The 19,180-nt window shown below is 41.5% G+C and overlaps 1 protein-coding gene across 2 annotated transcripts; it reads left to right on the top strand.

Annotated features, from left to right (window-relative positions):
• The first annotated feature begins 1,229 nt into the window (after window positions 1-1,229).
• Window positions 1,230-11,313, top strand: DMRT2 (doublesex and mab-3 related transcription factor 2). Of its 2 annotated transcripts, XM_070742608.1 has the most exons (4): window positions 1,230-1,656; window positions 4,645-5,185; window positions 6,958-7,060; window positions 9,852-11,313. In XM_070742608.1, exons 1-4 carry the CDS (start codon window positions 1,610-1,612, stop codon window positions 10,901-10,903), a joined length of 1,743 nt encoding a protein of 580 aa, XP_070598709.1. In that variant the 5' UTR covers window positions 1,230-1,609; the 3' UTR covers window positions 10,904-11,313. The 2 variants fall into 2 exon arrangements, with proteins under 2 accessions (XP_070598709.1, XP_070598710.1); XM_070742609.1 differs by lacking the exons at window positions 1,230-1,656; window positions 4,645-5,185 and adding an exon at window positions 5,395-5,447.
• The last annotated feature ends 7,867 nt before the right edge of the window (window positions 11,314-19,180 follow it).

Raw genomic sequence — 19,180 nt, 5'->3', positions numbered from 1 at the left:
TTTCATCTAAACGACTCGATTAACGCAATTCCCATAACTCGCCAAGCAGTCATAATGGGGCGGGTTTCCCCCCCTATATCTCCTCTCTTCCCTGAAGACGAATTGGTAGACGGAAATTTAACACACTTGAAGTCGGTCTCTTGTTTGCTAAACGAAATATTAATGAAATAATCCTTAATGTTAAAGCCGGGTGTCGAATCAACACTAAAGAGTAGCAGGAAAAGTGAAGAGGGACACAGCAAGCCATTTTCTTTCATAAATTCTTACTGTTCTCACCGTACATTTTGGGTGGCATCCAGATTGATTTACCTGGGATTAAGATCCTTTTAACACCATCGTTGTTGCGTGCCACTTGTATAGGTTTTAGCGGAAATACAATTGGTATTATTTGCACCTAAACTTCACCGAACGGAAGGGTATTTCAGTTGCGGCTAATAATTTAAGTATGGTGGAAAGTAAGGATAGTTTAATAAGAAATAAGAAATAAGTTTAGTCTATCCGTATAACCAGTCTATATCTGTCTGTCTGTCTGTCTATCTATCATCTATCTACACACTGCTCAAAAAAAAATAAAGGGAACATTTAAATAACACAATATAACTCCAAGTAAATCAAACTTCTGTGAAATCAAACTGTCCACTTAGGAAGCAACACTGATTGACAATCAATTTCACCTGCTGTTGTGCACATTCAACTTTGTACAGAACAAAGTATTCAATGAAAATATTTCATTCATTCAGATCTAAGACGTGCTATTTGAGTGTTCCCTTTATTTTTTGAGCAGTATATAATACAAACACACGTATATACATACACCCAAAGACCCAAAAGGAAAATAATGGATGTGTTACAGTAAGCTATGCAACACAATATTATTTCTGAATTTTATAATCGCAGAATAGTAGCAAATGTTAAAGAATCCTCTTTAGATCCTTCGGCGAGATCAGAATCGATTTTCGGGGAATTTAGATCCACTCTGGAGGATTTAGGGTTAGGGAAGCTCTCTCTCTCTCTCCCAAGGAACCCCCGCAACAATATTTATCCCTGCTTTCGTAGCTGTTGGCGACTTTCTTTTTTTCAGCCTTGGTTTACTAACGGAGGCTTTTTTACACATAACTCATTTTGCTGCGGAGGCTGGTCAATAAAAAGGTGATCTCGCCAAGCGGAGGTGGGGGGGGAAAACGGGGGGGGGGGGGAAACAGCTGCTGAGACGCTGGGCAAGAGCCTCCGAAGGGGGCGGAACGTCGAAGAGGTGGGGACGACTGGAATTCCTTCTCAGCCAATCGGCGAGCCTTCGGGCCCGACCCACTCACCAATGGGCGGCTCGATCGGGCGGGTGTTGGCGTCCTGGGACCGATCATATAGGGAGGGACGTCCAAGAGTCTAGAAACCGGGCGGGCGGATTTGGTTGCTGCCGCTGGCGAGCTTTGCTTCCCTCTTGACGCCCCGGAGGGCCTGGGCTGCTTCCCGTGGGTCCCCTGGCGTGGAATCGCCCCGATCCACGCCTCAGAAGGGGGCTGGAGACGGGGCAGGTCGAAACCACTTCGGGTCTTAGCGAGTCTCTCGGCGCGCTCCGCCTTCGCCAGGTCCGGGAATCGGGCAGGACCGAATGCCATTATTGCGCTCCTCTCCAGCCCCCTTGGACGCTCGGTTGTGGTGAGTAACTTTGGAGAGCCCGGGGAGAGGTTATGCCAAGTAGGATCTGGAGAGGAAGGAGGGCCCCCTTTCCCCTGAGAAGCATTTGGGCTGCTTTGGATGGGCGCCTTAGCGGTCTCCTCTTCCGCCCTCCTTCCTGGATCTGAGGGTACTGCCAGGACAGCGGGAGAAACTTAGAATCCGCTAAAAGGGAACGTCGATGAATCCTGGTGGTCGCCCTTGCATTTAAACCCAGCATTAAAACGCCGAGGGGGGGGGGAAAGCAGCATTTGATTGGCCACGGTCGATGTTTAACTTTACTTTTAGCATGCGGGGCCCTTATTCTGAATGAAAGGTAGCGGTTTTGCGAATGTGGAAACATAGAAGATTGACGGCAGAAAAAGACCTCATGGTCCATCTAGTCTGCCCTTATACTATTTCCTGTATTTTTTCTTAGGATGGATATACGTTTATCCCAGGCATGTTTCAATTCAGTTACTGTGGATTTACCGACCACGTCTGCTGGAAGTTTGTTCCAAGCATCTACTACTCTTTCAAATATTTTCTCACGTTACTTCTGATCTTTCCCCCAACTAACCTCAGATTGTGCCCTCTTCTTCTTGCGTTCACTTTCCTATTAAAAACGCTTCCGTCCTGAACCTTATTTAACCCTTTAACACATTTAAATGTTTCAATGGAATGATACTTACAGGCAGATAATCATAAGGCTGCGTAATAAGCCCAATCCCAACGGCAAGGCACAAAAGGGGTTTTCTAGTTGCATGTGTCTATTTTCCATGCAAGCAAATTGAACCTCCGCATCCTGATACACCCTGACTGCATGCAGTGAACCAAGCAATCTCTTTTTCAAGAGAGCAGGGTGTTCGTGTGGGGCAATTGATCTTTAGACTGGTGAACAGCACAAAAAAAAGCTTGCAATTGTTGAAAGAAAACAATGATGGTCATGCTCCTGACACAAACCTCTGGCTAAAATACTTTTGCCCTGAGGAATGTGTAAGGTATTGTTTACATTTACATGTAACCTAAGAAATAAAGATGAATTATGTATTTGGCTAAATCCATTCTCCTTTATGATTTGTCATTCTATATTGATACATACTAGAATACAAATAAGGTTAGGTGCCAAAGTAATTCACCAGCCAACAAATCACGGATGCATTAGTTAGACTCAGATTTCCCTAAGCCATAATGTAGCTTGTATGCATTACATTGTATGCATTGACTTATAGTGTGTTGAGAACCAGTCAGCAAACAAGAGTTATTGTGATATTTTATTCATGCTTCTAGTCAATTTATCTGGTTTTATTTCATTTGTACTTTTATTAAAACATTCAATCATAAGCAGCCATGGGATTACACTTCCAGAAAATTCTATTTCTAGATAACTAGGATTGGAGCTTTAAACAGACAAGTTCATATTTACTATTTTTCTGAAGTACACTTTAAAGGAAGAGAATACCTTTCTCTAGGTGCAAGAACTATAAAAATTACATCCAAATATTTTTTTAAAATATGAGTGATACAATGGAAACAAGGAGAATATGTAAAAGTCCTAGCACAGTAGAATTCTCTCTTTAAGTGGAAGTTTTAAAATTAAAATCTTCTAAAGCCAGCCTTATGGCCCACAGTAAGGCAAATTCTAAAGTTCTAGATGCAGATCACAAGACAATATCCTGCAATTATGGCTTGCTTGGAGACAGCCATTCCTTCCCTGCCTTGCATGTTGAGATTTTGACATTTCTTAATCTATGGCAATTTACAGTATCATCCAATGTGCTGAAAAAACCTGCAATGAAGCTCAACTTTGTATTGCTTTCGTGTTGATATAGCTCTCTCTGACATTTTAAAAAGATATTCTTGGATAGGAAACGGCCTGGTATAGTGTGAGCCTGAATTCACACATCCAACTAAATCATTTGTCTGGTTTTACTTTGAGTATGAAAATGACTGTTGTGTTTAATTCACTTATAAAGCCGCTTTATAAGGCCTAGAATATTTCTATATAACATTAAACTACAGTAGGTGCATTGACATGTCAAGCTAAAAGGAAAGCAAATGTACAGAATGAAGATGTGTGACTTAAGACCAATGCTGACCTTTTTCACAAGGGGGAGACAGCAAAGCTCTAAACTCTCTTGAGTTCATAGAGTGTCTTGAATCTGTCCGAAATCTTTCTGGTTAATGGAGGGGGGGCTTTCTACCTTCCACTAAAGACAGCTCTGCTCTTATCTTAAAATTGTGCATCATCCTTTCTCATTGAATACTTTGTTGTGTACAAAGTTGAATGTGCACAACAGCATGTGAAATTGATTGTCAATCAGTGTTGCTTTCCAAATGGACAGTTTGATTTCACAGAAGTTTGATTTACTTGGAGTTATATTATGTTGTTTAAGTGTTCCCTTTATTTTTTTGAGCAGTGTACTATTGCCATTACCCAACCACGCTATCTTTCCGAACATATTTTGACTACAATTCTCATCACTTCACTAATTTGGGATGGGATAGGTGTTGCAAATCTAAGGCACCGTTTTTCTATCTGGGGGCGAGGACGAGTCAAGAAGACGCCTCGCGTTTTCATCTGTGAGGCTTTCGGGCCTTGAGCGCTGCAGAGGCGCGGGGTGGACGTCAGGCGGCAAAGTGAAGGAATCGAAATCCCATCTTGGCGCCCTGAGTACAATGTGTTCAAATGTGACAGAAAAGTCAAGGGATAACCTCCTGGCCTTCGCCCCTCCCTGAAGGAGACCCTTCCTCCGGGTTAAGGTCCCCGAGAAGCGGCGCGGGTTACCCCCCCCCCCACTCACTCCGCTGATACTTAATTCATCAGCGGCCCTCGGCGGTTTCCATTCCCCACCACCACCTCGACGGGTTTAAGCAAAGCAGCCGCGCCTGGCAGGGAAAAAAAGGCGGGCGGGCTGGAGGGGCAAGCAAAGCTAGGTCATGGCTCTAATGCGAGGCCGCCGCGGTTCTCTCTCTCTCTCTCTCGTGCAGGAAGCGAGCTGGAGGAGAAGGCGGGAGCCGCGGGGCGCCAGTCATGGCTGAGGGGCACCAGGTGGGCCCCGACGTCGCCTGGGAAATCGACGTGGAGAGCCTGGAAGAACCCGAGCAGCCGCCGCCGTTGCCGCCGCATGCGCCGGGCGCGCCTTTGCTACAGGCCGCCGGAGACGACGACTACGACGAAGACGACAACCAGGGCGACGACGACGACGAAGAGGGCGAAGAAGACGACGACGAAGCCGGGGCAGCGGCCGACCTTCTCCCGGGGTTGCCTGGGTTGCCTCAGCCGCAGCTTGTCTCGCCGTCGCCGGCGGCGGAGGAAAGCGGCGTAGGCGGCGGGGAGCAGCCAGTCCGCAAGCTTAGTCGCACGCCCAAGTGCGCGCGTTGTCGCAACCACGGCGTGGTGTCCTGCCTGAAAGGCCACAAGCGCTTCTGCCGCTGGCGGGACTGCCAGTGTGCCAACTGCCTGCTGGTGGTGGAGAGGCAGCGCGTCATGGCCGCCCAGGTGGCGCTTCGCAGGCAGCAGGCCACCGAGGTAAGGTCCGGCCTCGCCCGGCCTCCCGTCCCTGAGCTGCAGCGGGCTCTTCTCGGTTACCCCGGGGGGATTCCGCCCGCCGTTCTTCGGCCGAGGCTCTCCCGTCATCCCCATCCTCTCTCCTCCTGCCTTGTTTTTCCCTCAGCGGGGAAATAAAGCCGGCCCGGGAGGCGGAGCGTTTTTCTTAAGGGGCCCGCGCATGCTTGCTCGCCCCTAAAAAGGGCGCCTTTTGCTCGGAGGTTCCCGGTCCCTGGATTATCAGGTACCCACAGACACCCGGCCTTGAGCCCGGAGGCTGGGGTGATCTTCCGAGGAAAAAGCGTTGGGAAGGGGGGGGGGGGGGCTGAGGGCGGCGGCCCGCGGAGTCGAATTGGCCTCCTTTTTAATCGGGGAGAAAGAAGCAGAGCCCCCGACGACCCTCTCAGCCGCTGCCCCAGGACGGTGCGGGGAGCTGAGTTGGGACGGGGAATCCTCTGGGACTACCGTGGCCTCAGTGATCGGTCGCTGGAAAAACTGGAGCACCTTTTGGCTTCCCAAAGGAAAAAATAATAGAATGATAATAAAAAATTATAAAACAAAATACATTTATTTTGATGGGCCTCGGCTGACTGCTTGGATTTAAACTGGCTATGAGGTGCCGATGCTTGGTTGGCTTAATCTAACAGTTAGATAATAGTTAGTTGGCTTAATCTAACAGTTTGTGAGACTGATTTTATTTTCGACCCAAGTATTTTATTTATTTCATATTACAGTATATGAAAGATTTACCTGTTTGTCCCTGAAAGCATTGAATGTTAAGGTCTTTAATTTGCTGGAGGAACAAATTGAATCCAGACTATGTAAGAAATATACCTAAATTTCCCCAGACAGTCTTTTCTTTCTATTACTGTATTTACTTAGAATCAAGACTTAAGATATTTGAAGCTAAGGTTTTAAAAAAGAAAACAGATATGGGTTTCAAGCGGATCTAAAGTCAATTTTAATTTAGACCAAGAGTTTTTGTTAAATGAATGTTTCTGTCACATAGTGTTTAAGGGACTGTGTCACAGGCTTTAAAGCTTTCCTTTTAAACAAGTAGTATCAAATATGTTAGAAAATGCATTTTACTTTTCCAACTGCATAGTAAAGTATGCATTTTGGCAATTTTCTTTACTTTTACTGTACTTTTTCAACCGCAGAGTATAATATCTTGGTAATTTCTTCTGTGATCATTCCTAATCAAAATCTAAATGCATTTTTGCATATTTTAGCCAAAACTAAAGGTATTTAATATATTTGATTTGATTGAAAGAATTAAGTATATTTCTCCTTTGCTATTGACTGCTGTCTGTATTTGGGAGCTTGGCAAAAAACTATGCAATATACCTTCTTTAAACCTTTGAACAAATAGTTTAGAACTTAAATTCCTAATATATTTAGAGTCAAAGGAAAATACCTGATGTAGAAGGAATTCAGTTATGGGAATATGTTTAACTTGATTAATTAACCCATTTTCTGAGTTTGCACAGTACTGTACATTGAACTATAATCAAATAGCCAAATATAAGGCACTAACTTATGAAGAGATAGAATTGCAGCTGCTAAATTGGTTTAACAATGTGGTGAAACTCCAGTCTCTTTCTAGTCTCTTAATTCAGGGAATATGAAGACTACTGGCTTTTTAAAAAATCTGAAACCTCAGAAATTGATGCTGCTCTGAATAATAAGAATATACTGTACATGATTTATAAAGTTTTTCTGACTTCTTTTCCCCCTCTATGTTTCTCTACTAGGATAAGAAGGGACATACAGGGAAACAATCCAATTTTGAGCGCAGAACAGTGTACCAGAGACATGTTCGGACTCCTAGTTTGCTGGCTAAAAGCATTTTAGAAGGTAATAATTTTTAGCACTTTGAATTTGCCTGCCTTTATATATCTTAGAAATTGTTTTCCTCTGGTTTGTTATTATGTAAACTTCTTACATCTGTCAGTTTGATAATAAAAAAGACTAAGAAAATTAAACAATTATAAACACTCATGGACCCTGATTCATCACAAATCTCAGTAGCCTATGAACAAAGTCTTAATTAGATTGTAATTTGTGCAGTTTAATTCTGTCATAAAAAATAGAAGAAGTTTTCTTAGAAATGAATTGATGAGTGTTATAGTCAGTAACTGAATTATTATTTCTGGCAACTGGGATAAGGGCTACATTAGATTATACAAAGAAGTACACAGTCTGCATACCTTGTTATTTGAGAATTTAAAAAAATAGCTAGCATCATATGGAAATTCGCTTTCCATCTCTTAAAAGAAATAGTCAGATTAAATTAGGAAAATAAAGTATAGAGTAGTTGCAGTGAACCACTTATTTTTAATTCTGTCTCTTCATTTTGCCTCAACCTTTATTCAATTAATTGTTGATTAAAAATATAAAGTGATATTTTAAGGAGTTAAATTAGTATTTCTTTGCCAAAAGCATATATAAGCTTGTATTCTAAGAAAATTATATATTTAAATGCTCTAATTTTAATTGAATAGTACTACCTTTTTGCTTCCTAAGTATGGTAATCCTATTATTTTATTATCTTTAGCATTTGATACAGATTTAGTAAAACTAAAGTCTCTGATTCAATTCTGTGGTGTTGAGAAAATTGATAATTCAGTAATAGAAACAATCAATTTTTATTCAAGCTAGTGACATCCTATATTACAGCTTTATGCCATATATAAATGTTTTATTTGGGTGAAAATCCCATTAAATTATTCATGGTTTTGAGCAATTACGCTTAATGGGCCTGTGGAAATGTATGTATAACATGAAATTCTCCCCTGCAACGATCCCAAATAAACTTACTTGGGATTATGTGTCACTGAACTCAATAAGGCATATACTATATCTGAGAAGTAATGTCCACTATAGAATTGTTCCGTTGTAGTAAACTAAACCTTACAAAATCAGTTATTAAAGTTTCCTATGAGTTGACTTTGATTTTTGGTGAGTTCATTTATCTTTCCCTATTTTTCTCAACAATAGTATGGAAATAGTTGGCCCTTGCCTTCTTCCAAAACAGATATCCAATCTAGTCAAAATCTCTGAAGTTTCATAGATTTGCTGCTGTGAAAGTTTTTCATTCTTTGTCAAGTTGAAGAGCAGTTCTTATTTCAGAGCAAATAATTACTTGGGTTACACCTCTCATGATGTCATTAGTCAATATTAATCAAAAGTTGTAGGCAGTGAAGAGTTACCAAAATTTTTACTACCACACTGTGGGCGTGGCTTATGCAGGACACCCTGCATTTTCTTTCAACATCTTTCAGTGCAAATTGGGCGCTCTGGGGTGGAACTCCTTTTTTGCTACCCCACTGCTCCCCCACCCCCCCGTCCATGCAGTTGCCCACCCCTGGTTGTAGGCCATGCTACAAAAATCTCCCCAGTTTTCCTTCACACCTTTCCCCCAGTATTGGTAGCACAGTACCACGTGGGTCTGAAATGATTTTTTTAAAAAATTCTTCGTTTTTTTCTGATCACCAGAAAATACTAAGATGTGGACAGATTTGAAGGACAGTTCAATTTTTAGGCTTATGGGTTGACACTAAAGATACCTTATAGAGAATGATCATTGGGGAAGTTACGGAAGAGAGGGTATTACAGCTGTATGTAAAAGCAAGCATATTGACCACAAGGAATAAAATTGAGAATCTGTAAAGAATGAACTTTGGAAAGTCTTCAGATTAGTTGCTTTTTTGAATTTTCAAGACATCTCAGAAATTCAGAATATTGTTTCAATTCAACACCATTTATTCAAAATGAGTCAAAAAATTGAAATTGTAGTTATATGTAGTTTTATATTTTTATTTATTTATTTATTTATTTATTTATTTATTTATTTATTTATTTATTTATTTATATGTAGTCATCTAATTATACAAAGAGATTTCTTTATATTTCTTCTTTTACTTTTGGTTCAGTTTTTGCATTCTTGCAAGGATACTTTCCTTGTAGGAGTAGAAACATTCTTATGCTTCATGCTGCCTTTTCTGATTTGTCTTAACTTTCTTTCTCTTTTCTCCTAGTACTTCTTGGATTTTATCTTTACCTCTGTGTACCTTTAGAGAATATAAATGCACCAGTTGTAGGTATAGAGATCTTTCAAAATCATTTAATAAGTATCATAATAAAGAAACATTAATATAGTGAAATGTGGGTATGAAACTGATTTATGGGCTAATTATTGTTGTGATGGTTCAGTCAGTGGTGACTTTGGACATGGTGAAAGTAATTAGTACTTGGAGGCAAAAAGCACTATGTTCTTTGCATCTTATCAAAAGGACAACTTGTACATCTATAAATAGATGTCTAAACATGTGATGCAGAAATTGATAATAAACCGTGGCATGTAATTAGCAAGTTTTGCTTTAGGTGTCAACTGGGAGGCAGGATAAAGGGGGGAAACCATTCAGGTTCTTGTTCCTCAAATTTACATAAACTCTGAAATTACCTGTTGAAGGTAGGAAAGCACTGTGTATGCACCAAAGTACCATACTCGAAAACATTATCTCCTGGATCATCAGTGATTGTGCAGGAGAGACCATGTTCTTTTACAGTACATTAACTGTCTTATGATTTTGCTCTTTTTACACTTTTTAAAAGTTATTAAAACAATTATTTTCTCCCCTCCAAGGATATCGTCCCATTCCAGCAGAACCTTACCTTGGAGGGAATTCGTCCTTGCCACCTCCTGTTAGCGACAGAATGAGAAAAAGACGGGCTTTTGCTGATAAAGAACTTGAGAACATAATGCTTGAACGGGAATACAAGGAACGAGAAATGATGGAAGCCACCCAGGCTGCTGCCTTCTTCCTGCCAAACCGCCTGGTACACGGGCCCGAATACAATTCTTATAAAAGTTTTAACCCTCATCAACTTGAAGCTTCCAATAAGGATTTTTGTGGGTTTCTGCCTACCTGCTTAGATCTGACTATGCAGTATTCAGGCTCAGGGAACATGGAACTGATCTCATCAAATTTGAGTGTGGCCACCACCTACAGGCAATATCCTTTACCCTCCAGATTCTTGGTGTGGCCAAAATGTGGCCCTCTCAATGATGCCCTTCTCTACCAGCAATGTCTTCTAAATGCTACCACAGTCCAGTCTCTCAAACCTGGAGTAGCTTGGGACAATAAAGCTTTGCACGGCCAGGATTTTCCCACCTCCGAACATGACATCGCATTGTCCAAAAACGAGAACACGTTGCACCATCCTCATGTTCGGGAACTTGAGACACCACAAAACGAACTCCAAAACATCTCCCGGGAGGCTCATGAGAGATCAGCATTTTCATCTCCTCAGAGGACTTTTTCGCAGATTTCTGGCAAGGATCCTACAGTTCATCAGGACCCGCCTCTCAACAAGATCAGCAAAGAAAGCAACAAGCAGCATCTGCTACTGCCACCCTCACCCAAATATAGCCCATTCCATTCATTATTCCAGCAGACGCTTCATAGCAAATCAGGATCAGAGTTAAAAACCAGTTTTGATGAGGCATCCAAGAAATATAGAGAGTGTACTTTCAAAGAGAAGCAAAAGTACAAATTCAGCATTGACAGATATGCAAAAGACTTTCTGGAGACTAAACAAGTTGTAACAAAATTATCAACAAATGAACCATTACCATTTTCGGTTGAATCAATTCTTAAGCGACCATCTTCAATGGTCACCAATGTTTCTCAGTAGGCTGACAATGTGGTCTTCTAAACAAACCTATCGGCACTTCGAATTGAATTTAACCATATGTGCCAAGAAGTAAGTCCCTTTGAATAACTCATTAGAGAGTTCTTCTGCTAGGCACTTGGTTCACCGTACACTTGAAAGACTTTCTTCAGATTTTGTTGAAATTGATTTCCAATAAACAGGTTTTGAACTACAAAACAGCCGGGCGTTTTCAGACTGGCTGAGCTGCCCTTTTTGACTACTGTATTCTAAAACGTTAACAATTAAGGATATGCTGTCTGACAAACACGTAGCCACTGCCTTTTGCCATCATAATTTTGGAAACAAGAATTTGTAAAGGGGGTTATTAAAATGTACATACTATGCATGTTTTCATATGAAAATAAAATATTTAAATGTTTTACAAATTAAAATAGTGCATTCTGTGAGGATTTTAAAAGTTACGAATGCATACACATGTATGCAAAATCTGTCCCAGTTCGTTGAATCTATTTTATCTCTGTTGCAATGACATGAATGCAGAATATGTTTTTTGATTCATAATCATCAAATCAAATCCAGGAAAGAAATGGACCCAGGATCATTCAGATTAATAGATTTAAGTCCCCCGATGATTCAACACTTGCCCATTTGATTTCCTAGATTAATTGCTCCAGATTGTATGTGTATTTCTTCTTTCAATATGGTTACCCATGACTTTCTAATATTTACCTGCAAAATGTAATGCGTTTGATACTTTCCTGGAATACTCACCAATGCCTATGATGAGGAGAGATGTTTGAATTTGTCCTATAGTATTCTGATGTATATGTATTTCACCAAAGCCTTCCTTTTACCACATGTGCAGAGGAGACCTACCACAAAATTGTATACCTCTTCCTGCAGGTTCCCTCTATCTCAAAATGTCTCTAAGAATATAGGGAACTGTTTAATTTGATACATACAAAGTGACATTTTCTTCATCACTAATGTGATTCTGACTAATACAAGCCACACTAGGTTGGTTACCTAGAACTACATCCTGATCAGAGCTGGCCCTTTTGACCTGGGGTGCCAACTTTCACTAGGTCAAGGGCTGCAGTTACTCTTTGGCATGGTACATTCCAAAAATAGAGTTGGTCCAAGATACATTGCGGAGTGCCACAGGGCATGGAGGTTCTGTGCCTGGAGGTGTGGGATTCTGGATAGGGTGCATCAGGCTTTGGTTCAATCCATGCAAGAGTGGCTTTGAATTTTGGGCATCCTGGTTTTGGGAGCTGGCTTGGTCAGTTCTGATCAGGATGTATGTTCTAGGTAACCAACCCAGTGTGGCTTATGTTAGCCAGAATCACATTAGTGATGAAGAAAATTTTGTATATACATATATCAAATTAAGCAGTTCCCTATATTTTCTTCCTTATTTTGTTCTGGATGAGGAAATAAATCTGAGGTGAAATCTGGAGGTGATCCTAGACCAGGGGTAGGCAAAGTTGGCTCTTCTATGACATGGACATCAACTCCCAGAATTCCTGAACTAGCATGATAGGCTCAGGAATTCTGGGAGTTGAAGTCCACAAGTCAAAAAAGAGCCAACTCTGCCTAGCCCTGTCCCAGACTCATGGCTCCTGCTGGAGAAAAATGGCAGCCATGTTTACACAACCACCTTTTTGGTTGTGTATTAGCTATGCCTGTTGCTGGATTGGGGATTTGTGACTCCAGACTTGAGTATCGCAGTGCGTTCTTCATGGAGCTGTCCTTTAAGAGGGTTTGAAGCTTCAGCTGGTGCAGAATACAGCACTGCGCAAACAGTTAATGGCATTAGTTATTTGACATGTGACATTGTTGCTTCCCTAGCTGTCCTGGCTTCTTATATGCTTCTGGGTACGATTCATGGTGTTGGTTTTTACCTTTAAAGTCCTTTATGGTGTGAGGTAGTAAATTTGAGAACTGCCTCTCCTCAACTATACTCATTTTACCTGGCTCAGCAGGACGGGCAAAAACTGGGTCCCATTGGCTAACACAGGGATGTCCAATACTGGCAACTTTAAGACTTGTGGGCTTCAACTCCCAGAGTAGCTAGTTAGGGAATTCTGGAATTTGAAGTCCACAAGTCTTGAAGATGCCACGGTTGCACACCATCAGCAGGTCCCAGAAAGAGAGACCCTTTTCTGCCACATCTCCCAGCCTTTGAATCATTCCTTCCAAGACCAGACTAACCCTGATTTATGGCTTTCCCTGAGGCCTTCAAAACTTGGGTTTGTGCCTGAGTATGTGAAAAAGCCCATCTCTCTTGGCTTTGCTGATGGTTAAATGTGGCAAAGAACTTCAGGAAAGGGGAAACAATCGTGGAAAGCATGGTCCATAGTGCGGGACCTACTTCTAATTTTGTTTGTCTGTAGCTACACATATTAGTTTGGAATGATCAGTTGTAATAATAAAAGTTGCTTGGCAAAAGCCAGTAATATTTGATTCAGTGTATGTGATGCACAAAAATCACATTTGGAGGCATTTTGTATATGGTCAGAAGCACTCTCTCTTTTTGATCTTGCTAATTTCCTGCTAAGATGCCACATTGAAAAGAGACGCAGCAGCAGCAGCAGCAGCAGGCTCTGCAAGAGATGCCACATCATTCATTTGAAATACAGTTTGGGTTACCTTCTGGGTAGAGTTCAATGCAGCACTTTAATCTGGAAGTTACCAGAGCGTGGATGACAAATTCCTCCCTCCCGAAGAGGCACATCTAACTTCCTGTCTGAATTTCATTTCTTCGCCAGGAACTTACAGCATCTTTTAAAGTTATCCAATTATTATTGTGCCAAAAGACAGCAATGTGGACATGTTTTATAGCAATTCAGTGGTTGCATTGTAATGGCACGAAGGCACTGAAAATTATTATAAGTCACTGGTGGAGACATGACCTTGACTACAATTGCTATTCAGGAGTAGATCCAAGGCATAAATTCATTTTTCAGGCAGAAACTGCAGTTCTACCCCAAGCCTGTTATCAGTTTATTTGTATTTTTTTCTGTTCCTTTGCCATTTTTCCTGATCCATTTCCATTGCTTCCTTTCTACTGTATTTTCTCAAGATCCTCAGCGGCCTAACCTCACTGTTAATGGGAATAAAATAAGGGTGGAACAAACATTTGGTCATTGGATTTATAATTTGCCTACCATCCAGAAGCCCAATTGGACCTGGGGTTGTAGTCTCCTCCCCCCTTTATTGTGAAGCACCAAACCAGATAAGAGATTTAGAATAGAAAAAGAGATTAAATATATTAACAGGAACAACACTAAATTAATGCACTAAAGACAGGCATGGCTTCAGCTGCATTGGGTTAGTTGTCATCTTGACTTTTTTGACTCCCTGTGGACCTCCTTGCCTCAAGTGATGAAAAGAAGGACCAGGGGAGACGTGATAGCAGTGTTACAATATCTCAGGGGTTGCCACAAAGAAGAGGGAGTCCACCTATTCTCCAAAGCACCTGAAGGTAGAACCAGACGCAATGGGTGGAAACTAAACAAGGAGAGAAGTAACTTAGAACTAAGGAGAAATTTCCTGACAGAACAATTAATCAGTGGGACAGCTTCCTCCAGAAATTGTGAATGCTCCAACACTGGAAAAGAAGATGTTGTTAACCATCTGTTTGAAGGTAGTGTAGGGTTTCCTGAATAAACAGGGGGTTGGATTAGAAGACCTTCAAAACTGCTTCCATTCATTACAAAAAGGGTGCCAACCAAACCAGTGTTGTAACTGCCTGCTCTTCTTTGACAAAACAAACTTTGTTATTCTGCATTCTTTGCACTGAAAATGCAAAAAAAGACTACACACACCTGGGCCAGAAGGGTACACTGGCTGTGGAGGCTGAACCCATCCGCTTTCAGAAGCTCTGTAGTAGTAAATAGCTCTATATAGTAACATAAATTGTGTCTATATAGCAGAGAAATTACCTTGTCAGTATCTATTGGGCCATCATATATACACACTTGGCATAAAATCACAGATTTTCTAATACACATCATGGTTAAGCTCAGCATCTCAGCATAACTTGGCAGTAGATTCACAGCTATGATTTTGCTAGATTATAATTTTTCATGAGAATTATAATAAAATCATATCCAATAGTTGCTTTCTCACTGCCGGCAAAAAGAGGTTAGGAAATTTTACATCTTTGCAAGTATTTAATTTGAGATGTCTTCTGCCCTGCCAAATTCACAGACAGTGGCATTTAGCAATCTTGAAGTTGGGTTGTGGTAGGTTTATATAATGACGATGTTGAAATTGGAACTCCTGCCACTGCAGCATTAACCCTTCTATTGGCTACAGAAAAACCTGAGAACAGTCACCACATTTGATGTATTGGGGCTACTTTATTGTCCCCTTAGATTCCCAGGAAAGTGTAACATTCTTCCTGTTGTGGTTGGCTCTGGCCCAGCTCCTGCCCCAAGGAATGTGGAGGTGGATGCAGGGGAAACATCAACATGTCATAGGCCTGTTTTATTGCCGACAGGTAGTGCCGACAGGTAGTGCAGTTTCCTCGGACGAAGAAGAAGGTGGGGGTGACTTGGAAGAGGGGGGCTTGGCACACAGCCCAGGAAGCCAATCTCCATTATCTTCGGTCGATTTGAATGAGGAAGTGTTAGACCCACGCAGGCACAGAATTATGCATCGAAGAAACCAATTGAAGAAATATTACAGGAGGTAAGAGAGGCCACCTGTGTTTGGGTGGGGCTCCAGCAATTAGAGCTGTTGATATAAATATCAGCGTGTTGGCTTAGCCGGTGTGGAAGATTATCTGATCGTTGTTTCATCAGGACCGTGCCTTGCTGTTCTCGGACTTTGTTTGTTGATTTTTCACGACTTTGAAACCAAAGCAGAGCAAAGTGTGGGGGGCTCACTTCGTGGGAAGAAGGAGGGCTGTGACGTTTCTTCACAGCTGCTAGCTAGGTACTTAAGGACTGATTAAGGGGATTGTACAGCCTACAAGGTTGTTTTGGGACGAGTGCTCTTTGCAATACAAAAAGGGTGCTTTGTTTCTTTTGAATTTTGTGATAAAGAACATTGTTTTTGAACTTTCAAGTGTGTGTGTGTCTGAAATTTTTACCCTTGAATTTTTGGGAGACTTATTATTATTATTATTATTATTATTATTATTATTATTATTATTATTATTATTATTAATTAGATTTGTATGCCGCCCCTCATACCACAGAGCCCGGCAGAACACTTTCATGCTTAAAATTCCACATTCTTGATTCCCTTTTTATTCCCAAGGATTTTATTCAAATGCTTTTTCACTCATGAAAAGATGAAAAACTGGAGTTGGGGACAATGTAATAGAGGACCTGACAAATTTCTTTGGTTAGCTTTACCTGACTATCCATCAGTGGCTTTGGTGGTGGGTTGCTCCTGGTTCGGACCAGTTCTTAGAACCGATAACTCTAGGAGGCTCTGGCCATCCACCCAGGAGGCTCCACCCACTCGCCCAGGAGGCTCCGCCCATCCACCCAGGATACTCTGCCTACCTGCCTGGGATGCTTCTGCACATGCGCAGAATCATTGTGCATGCTCACGAGCGCACACACAAATTGATAGCAAAATCATTTACAACCCACCACTGAGTGGCAACTGTGGAGGTAGGATAGTCAAAATTCTGAGGCTTGGCACCCGACTCATTTTTATGATGATTGATTTTGATTTGGGATTGTCATCAGTGAGCTGGTTGGCCAAGTGCCCATATGATCATGTGACAATGGGGGTGGTGCAAAAGTCATAACTTGGGGCATTAAATAGCTTTTTTCAATAGCCTAATCTTGAACTGTCATTAAATGAATGGCTGTTAGTTGAGGACTACCTGTATTACTAAAATAAAAAAGATCCTGGTTACAGTACAGTTAATCCTCAATTTATGACCACAATTGAGCCCAAAATATATGTTATTAAGTGAGAAGTGTGTTAAGTGAGTTTTACGACTTTTCTTGCCACATTTGTTTGCAGTTGTTAAATGTATCTGGTTTCCACACCAACTTTGCTTGTGAGAAGGTCTTGGACATGGCAACTGTCATAAATGTGAGTCAGTTGTCAAACATCCAAAAATAAATCATGTGATCATGGGGGTGTAGGTGTGAAAAATAGTATTAATAAGTCACTTTTTTCACTCACATTGTAATAATAATAATAATAATAATAATAATAATAATAATAATAATAATAATTATTATTATTATTATTATTATTTATTAGATTTATATGCCGCTCCTCTCCGAAGACTCGGAGCGGCTCACAACAATGATAAAAAACAATATTATAGTGAACAAATCTAATATTAAAAAGAAATACTGTATATAAAACCCTATCTTATTCAAAACCAAACAACACATACATACCAAACATAAAATATAAAGAGCCTGGGGGAAAGGTGTCTCAACTCCCCCATGCCTGGAAGTATAGGTGGGTCTTGAGCAATTTACGAAAGATAAGGAGGGCGGGGGCAGTTCTAATCTCCGGGGGGAGTTGATTCCAGAGGGCTGGGGCCACCACAGAGAAGGCTCTTCCCCTGGAGCCCGCCAGACGACATTGTTTAGTCGACGGGACCCGGAGAAGGCCAACTCTATGGGACCTTATCGGTGGCTGGGATTCGTGCGGTAGCAGGCGGTTCCGGAGGTATTATAACTTTGAATGGTCACTAAATGAACTGTTGTAAGTTGAAGACTACCTGTACCAGAACAGAAAAGGGCCCACAAAAAGTAACCTTAGGCCAGTGATAGGAAACTTTTTTTGGTTCGCGTGCCAAAAGGATATATGTGCATGGGCTAGCATGCACACATGTGCTCACACCCATTCCCTCTTCCCACATATGTGTATCCCCCACACTGCTCTCTTCACATGTGCACAACCCCCTCCCCTATCCCAGTGTATGTGCAGAGGTGTCACTGAAGGCTGGGACGGTGAAAGAACAGCTAAACAGGAAGCTTGGAAAAACGGGCTTCTGGCTCGCCCATTGTGCTGTTTTTCACACTCCAGAGCCTTCAGGGAAGCTTTTGAAAGCCCCGGAGGGCAAAAAAACAGCACAAAGGGAATACCGGAAGTCTATTTTTCTAACTTCCGGTTTGCCCATTGGGCAGTTTTTCACATTCTGGGGCCTCAGAGAAGCTTTCCTAAAGCTTCAGGCGGGTGAAACAGCCTTCCCTAAGGGCGAAAATCAGCTGGCTAGCGCATACACCCCTTTTTATGTATGGTTTGTTTGGGTTGTATGATTGTTTTTATATTAAGGGTTTTAACTGTTCTGTTTTTTTAATCATTGGATTTGTATTGTGTATTTAATAAGAAAGTGAACACAAGAACAAGTGAACACAAGAACAAGGGGACACAATCTGAAGTTAGTTGGGGGAAAGATCAAAAGCAACATGAGAAAATATTATTTTACTGAAAGAGTAGTAGATCCTTGGAACAAACTGTAGATAAATCCACAGTAACTGAATTTAAACATGCCTGGGATAAACATATATCCATCCTAAGATAAAATACAGAAAATAGTATAAGGGCAGACTAGATGGACCATGAGGTCTTTTTCTGCCGTCAGACTTCTATGTTTCTATGTTTCTATTGTTGTTGTGAGCCGCTTCGAGTCTTATTATTTATTAGATTTGTATGCCGCCCGCACTGGGGCTGACATAGGGCAATGCCTCTCTGATATGACTCTGTGTGCCACCTGTGCCACGTGTGCTGTAGGTTCACCATCACTGCCGTAGGCTTTTTAAACTTGCCATTGTTGCTGCAACTGTGGTATTTTTTCCCCACTGGCTGATGACATTCTGGATGGGTGTTAAGCAAAAACCCAAGGATGGGACCATCACACTGCCTGCCAACATTGCTTTGCACTGACTCAAGGATGGGTGGATATCTTTTGTAAGACAAGACCAGGGAAAGGCCCAGGGACAGAAAGCTGTTTGAATGGGAGGGGAAAACATTTCCTTTTGTTCCTAGTGGGCTATTGCTGAATCATTGCAATTACTTGTTTAGAAAACAGAAATTATAATTGAGTCATTCATGGCTTGTTTTGCAAATTATGATATAAACAGGCTTAGTGTCAATACGACCAAAAGACGTAAGCTTCCTTTAAGACAGCGATTTTCAACCTTTTTTGAGCCACGGCACATTTTTTACATTTACAAAATCCTGGGGCACATCACCAACCAAAATGACACAAAATGACACTCTAACACAGTACATTCGCCTTTTGCCCAGCGGCCAGCCTGGCGCTCTTTGTTTTTCTCCCCATTGTACCCCAGGCAAACTAGT

This window comes from Erythrolamprus reginae, chromosome 2 (genome assembly GCF_031021105.1).
Source record: "Erythrolamprus reginae isolate rEryReg1 chromosome 2, rEryReg1.hap1, whole genome shotgun sequence".
Lineage (NCBI taxonomy): Eukaryota > Metazoa > Chordata > Lepidosauria > Squamata > Dipsadidae > Erythrolamprus > Erythrolamprus reginae.
The sequence above is the reverse complement of the archived record's forward strand: the minus strand, read 5'-3'. Positions and strand labels throughout refer to the sequence as shown.

Coding starts and splice junctions, on each gene's coding strand:
- DMRT2 (XM_070742608.1), top strand. CDS start 1,610: ATGCCATTATTGCGCTCCTCTCCAGCCCCCTTGGACGCTCGGTTGTG. Junction 1,657..4,644: donor CCCTTGGACGCTCGGTTGTG/GTGAGTAACTTT, acceptor TCTCTCGTGCAG/GAAGCGAGCTGGAGGAGAAG. Junction 5,186..6,957: donor GCAGGCAGCAGGCCACCGAG/GTAAGGTCCGGC, acceptor TTTCTCTACTAG/GATAAGAAGGGACATACAGG.